We start from the raw sequence: 5,536 nt of genomic DNA, 5'->3' as shown, positions 1-5,536 counted from the left end.
CCCCCGCCCCTCCGCCCCCGCCAGGCTCAATTAAGCAGCTGGGGGCAGGCTGGCATGATGTGGCGTGGTTTGGAAGGCATCCTAGGATGGGAGCAGGGGTGAGGTGCTGGACTTGGGTCCCCAGACCCCTCCCCTGGTCTTTGCCTCCCCAATACCAGGCAAGGGCCGAGAAGAAGCTAAGGGGAGTGCCCAGTGCCCCTTCCCCACCTCACACCTGAAGCCCTGCCCCCCGGAGGTAGGATGTTGGTCAGGTGGCCACTCAGTCCACATCCAACGGTTTGGGAGACTGGCCTTTCCATTGGCTGGGCACACTGTCGGCCACAGCTTTATGGGCTCTCATTGGCTAGGAGAGAGGTAGGAGGTGGAGCTCTCCATGCGCTGTCTGTCGTGCCACGTGCTCCCCATGTGCGAGCTCGCTTTCGCGTGTAAAAGGGCCCGGGTGGCGTGAGAACGTGCCCACTGTCCTCTCGGGTCCTCGCGTCCGGCCATGGCTTCACAGGCCAGCGCAGCCCTGGGCGCGAACGCCGGTGCCCGCAGGAAGACCCGCCTGGCGGCGTCATTGCAGATCAGCCCCGGGCCCAGCCCCAGGAGGCCTTCGGCCAGCCGGGGCCAAGACCCCTGGGAGATCGTGCCCGCTCCCAACTCGGACGACGCCGAGCAGGGCGGGCAGCTCCAGGCCTCGGCGACGGGGCATGGTGGGCCCGGGGTGGGGGCCCGTGTCTGGGCACCGGGGGCAGCCCGGGCATGGGAAGACTCGAGGGGAAGGATGGGGAGGTCCCAGAGGGTCTCCTTTCTGTCCGCCGGGCCCGCCAGGGAATTCCCGACGGCGTCCAGACAGCTGGGCCTACGGATCAAAGACCTGCCACCGGGCCAGGCCGTGGCCTTGCTTACTCAGTGCGCGGCCACTCTGGGAGTCTCCCTGATCTTCCGAGAGGACCAAACCGCAGGTGAGGCCCGGGGACTGGGACGGCCGTGTGCCCTGGGCCGACCCCAGATGAAGGGAGGAGGACTGTGAGTTGGGCCTGAGCCTGGGGCCCGAGGGTAGGCCCTGCTCTGAGCAGTGTGGTGCCAGGAGCACCAGGTACATCAGATTTCTAACTGGCAGGTCATGGCCACATCTGAAGCTTGGGTTGCTTAAAGGACCTGCCTCAAGCTACCCCAGCCTTTCAGCAGGCTTTTCTGAGGGCCAGTTACATACAGTTAGAGTTGCCATGCCAGCACTGGAGAGGAGATACCTGAGCGACGGCCAGCCCCAAAGTCAAAGACATTATCAAACACAGCTTGGTGATGGCAACACCGCAAAGAGATGTAATCATTACGGTCCTCCCCCTGCCCTCCCCAAGAGCAATACACCAGGTCCTAAATTCAGGTTCCCAACTTTAAGCCAGTACATTCCCTGCTTCTCATGAGGCAGCAAGAGAATCATCCCTTAAGCTTTTGCGAGCATTTGTAAAACCTCCTAGGAGAACCCCAACGGAACAGCTCAAAAAGAGATAATGTGTTAAAAATCTACCCGGGATTTGTTTTAATCAGGTATGGTAAGACAGCAGACATGAGAATGATTGCCATGAAGGAAAAAGTAAATACAGATCCCTAGAAACAGGAGGCACAGCTTGCCATACCGGACCATGTGGGAAAGGATGGGGGTGGTCCGGAGGTAGAGGGGAGGGCAGAGCACAACCCACAGCCTTTCTTGGGGTTTTCTTGGGACAGAACGGTTGAGGCAGGGTAGGAATGCAGAGTAAGTTTAGGATTGAGGAAGGCAAGACAGTAAGTTTAGGGGTTAGGGGTTGGTTCCTAGTTGTCTAGTACCTGGCCTGGGGGCTGATTTAGGGTATGGGGAGTGTTGGCTTGTGTGAGAGTTAGATGGTTGGGGTGTGAGCTCTGGATTGGTTGGTTTCTCTATGAAAGGGCGTGCTTGCAGGGGACTCATCTGCTATGTCCAGGAATTAGCTAGCCCTGGGAGGGTCGGTCTCTCCAGGATCAAATCCCCAAATGCCAGAGCATCGGGAATACAGAAGTAAGGAAATCGATTCAACAGCAATGATGCTAGCTAACATTCATGAGTTCTGGAGATGGGCCAGGTGTTGTTTGAAGGCCTTCAGACAGTAACTCCTTGAGTCCTCACAAGTATTCCTCGAGGGAGCACAATACCGTTACCACCACTTTACACATGGGGAGACTGAGGCCAGAGGGGCCGTAGCCCAGAGGGGGCACACTCTGCTTTCAGAGCCTGTGCTGACCCGCTGGGTAATATTGGCCCCTCCCTTCTGCCTAAGGTCCCCCTTTCCACTGTTTACATGCATAGGCATATTTTCAGTCATTTCTATTTTTTATTTTGGTAAAATTTCAAAGCATAGTATAAAAGAGCTCCCATAAACTCTTCATTCAGTTTGCAGTTCACATTTGCCACACTTTGTGTATGTCTCTCTCTCTCCCTCCCTTCTATGTATTTATATGTGAATATCCACATTAATTTGTCGTGCACAATCTGAACACTGTTTTCCTGCTCCTTAAACACTTCAGTATATATTTCCTAAGAACAAGGACATCGTCTTATATAATGGCAGTACAATGATTGAATTCTGGAAGTTGAACATTGATATGATCCTATTAGCTAATTACCATTCACATTCAATTTTTGCCACTGGTCACAATAATGGCCATTTTTTCCCAACCCAGCAGGACCTATCACATTAGCTCTTACACCTCTTTAATCTCCTTTCATCTGAAACAATTCCTCTGAGTGTCTCTGGCTTCAGGACACTGATGTTTTTGCAAAGTAACGGCCGGTTGTTCTGTAGAAATTCCGTTCACTTGGGTCTGTTTCCTCAGGATTGGGTTCAGGTGATGCATACCCGGCAGGAGCGCCTGTAGGAACCTCGTGGCCCTGGCTGTGCATCCCACCAGCAGACCTGAGACCTGTTTGTCCTACCCCTGGGATCAGCTGGGAGGGCCTGAGTAGGGTGGCGTCTGCCAGGTGTCTTCACTTCCCCCTGGGTGCATCATCAGTCATCCGAGGGGGGCATCTCCAGATGGCGTGACTATCCTGTTCCCCAGAACATCATCACCTCGTGGTTCTAGCAGCCTTTGATGATTGTTGCCAGATTTAATTGACAGCCCGCTGGCTGCCGTGGATTCCTGATGCTAGCCTACCTTCTGCATCTACTGGTTTTTTTTGCGCTACGCGGGCCTCTCACTGCTGCGGCCTCTCCCGCTGCGGAGCACAGGCTCCAGGCGCACAGGCCCAGCGGCCACGGCTCACGGGCCCAGCCGCTCCGCGGCATGTGGGATCTTCCCAGACCAGGGCACGAACCCATGCCCTCCGCATCGGCAGGCGGACTCTCAACCACTGCGCCACAAGGGAAGCCCCTAGTTGGCATTTTTGATGCCCTTTTAAAGTAGGTGAATCTCTGTGCTAGGGAGGGGTACTGAAATGTGAGTTCTCTTCTAAAAGGGAGACCTTTGGGCAACCAGTTTAGCAGCAGGTACCAGCAAATACCACGAACGGAAATAAATTTATGCCCTTTGACCAAGTGATCCCAGTTCTAGGATTTTTCATCTGTCTCTGTTGTGTCATAAGTAACACCTGAAGTGGTAGTGTTTGGAAGGTGACCCTTTCAAATGTAGAAGAGAAATAGAGCTGTGTGTTTGGGGGAAGACAGGGGACCTTCATCCTGGGAACAGTGTAGCCCTGGATGTGGGTCCTGGCACCAGCTGGGCACGCTACCTGCCCTTTGTGTGCCCCCTCTGTAAAGTGGGGTCATAGGGAGCTGTTTCAGAGGGCCTAGTGAGGGTTCTGAGTGGGCATGGCCTGGGTGGAGGGCAGCAGGCCTGTCACCTTGTCATTCTGGTCCTCCTCACTGGCAGGTGTCACGGCCCTCCTAGAAAGGGCCCATGATGCGGAGAAGGTGCATGTTTCTACTTCTCAGCCCCTCCTTCCCCAGGCCCCTGCTTGCCCTTCTCTGTGTCCGTGGAGCTGGACGGGGTGGTCTGCCCTGCGGGCACCGCCTACAATAAGCCAGAGGCCAAGCAGCAGGCAGCTCTGGCTGCCCTCCACTACATCCAGCATCAGCTGGAGAGCCCAGGTACAGGGGGAGGTGACCCAGGGCCCTGAGCCCTGGCGGGGGGCGGATGCATGTGTGTGGGGAGGGGTGAGTCGCTGCGGAGACCATCTGGGCATCAGGACACGGCCCGCAGGGAGCTGGGCGGGGGCGGGGGGGCAGGCGGTGTGAGCTGACCTTTGAAGGATGTTAGCAGTCCCTGGGGACAGGGACTGCTGGGGGCAGCCCAGGAACTTTCGGCTTTTTGTGGGTTGGGCCCCCCCCCCCCCCCCCACACACACACACTGCTTGCCAGTGGGACTTCTGGGATTCCTGAAGGGCACAGGACAGGAGGGCCCCGGATCTTCCAGCACCTATGGCATCCTGCCCCTTGTCTGTCTTCCAGAGACCCCAAAGACCCCCAGCTGGCCTCCACTCGCCCCCCTGAGCATCGGTAGGCGGGCCCCCATTGACCTGACCCCTGGCACGGGAGGGGCGTGGCCTGTGGGCCCCCCACCGCCGCCCTCTCCCTCACCCACAGAGAGCATCCTGACCCACGAGCAGCGCTGCGCAGCCGTGGTCAGCGCCGGCTTTGATCGCCTGGTGGACGCGAGCTCACAGTACTGGGCCTGCAAGGGGACTGTGGCCGCAGTCATCCTGGAGAGAGGTAGGGCTGGCCCTGCCCCTCACCTCGGAAGGCCCCTGGGCCTCTCGCCTCAGTCTAGTCATCTCTGCCCCCTTCCCTGCAGAGGTCCCGGGCGCCCAGGGCCACGCCAAGGAGATCTACCAGCTGGTGGCGCTGGGCACCGGCGATGGCAGCTGTGCCAGGTGGCTGGACTTCTCGGGCCGACAGCTCCACGACTGCCACGGGCTGGTGGTGGCCCGCCGGGCCCTGCTGAGGTGAGGGGTCGGGGGGACCTGCTGTGGCCCCCGCTCCGAGTGGGCCGGGCTGCCCCAGCTGCCGCTCCCTCCGCCCCCAGGTTCCTGTTCCGGCAGCTCTTGCTGGCCACGCAGGGGGGCCCCAAGGGCAAGGAGCGGTCTGTGGTGGTCCCCCAGCCGGGGCCCGGGCCCCCCTTCGCCCTCAAGCCCCGGATCTTCCTGCACCTGTACGTCAGCAACACCCCCAAGGGAGCTGCCCACGACATCTAGTATGTGGCGCGCCCGGGGAGGGCCGTGTGGGCGGGTGTGGGGAGAGCGGCCCTGAGCCCTGCGCCTTCTGCATGCTCCCTCCGCATGGCCTCCCGCACAGCTGCCAGCTCCGCCTGCAGGCCCACATCCAGGGGCGGCTGATGCCCGTGTGCTACGTGGCCCCTGCGCTCCGCGACACCCACGTGGGCTGCCTCTCGGCCAGCGACAAGTTGGCGCGCTGGGCCGTGCTGGGGCTGGGCGGTGCACTGCTGGCCCACTTCCTGCCCCCCGTCTATGCCAGCAGCCTGGTCCTGGGTGAGGCCCGAGGGCGGGAGGGCTGAGGCGGGCTGGGGCGGGGGGGGGGG

The 5,536-nt window shown here is 59.5% G+C and overlaps 1 protein-coding gene across 1 annotated transcript in view; it reads left to right on the top strand.

Moving 5' to 3' along the window:
• Positions 1-487: 487 nt before the first annotated feature.
• ADAD2 (adenosine deaminase domain containing 2) overlaps positions 488-5,536 on the top strand; it is a 6,178-nt gene continuing 1,129 nt past the window's right edge. The window contains exons 1-7 of the mRNA XM_007452553.1: positions 488-947; positions 3,948-4,088; positions 4,450-4,497; positions 4,585-4,710; positions 4,793-4,943; positions 5,024-5,191; positions 5,239-5,486. Of these exons, the coding sequence (XP_007452615.1) occupies positions 488-947; positions 3,948-4,088; positions 4,450-4,497; positions 4,585-4,710; positions 4,793-4,943; positions 5,024-5,191; positions 5,239-5,486 (1,342 nt within the window). The remainder of the gene's footprint in view (positions 948-3,947; positions 4,089-4,449; positions 4,498-4,584; positions 4,711-4,792; positions 4,944-5,023; positions 5,192-5,238; positions 5,487-5,536) is intronic.

This window comes from Lipotes vexillifer, unplaced genomic scaffold (genome assembly GCF_000442215.2).
Source record: "Lipotes vexillifer unplaced genomic scaffold, Lipotes_vexillifer_v1.1 scaffold443, whole genome shotgun sequence".
NCBI lineage: Eukaryota > Metazoa > Chordata > Mammalia > Artiodactyla > Lipotidae > Lipotes > Lipotes vexillifer.
This window is presented reverse-complemented; position numbering and strand designations above follow the sequence as displayed.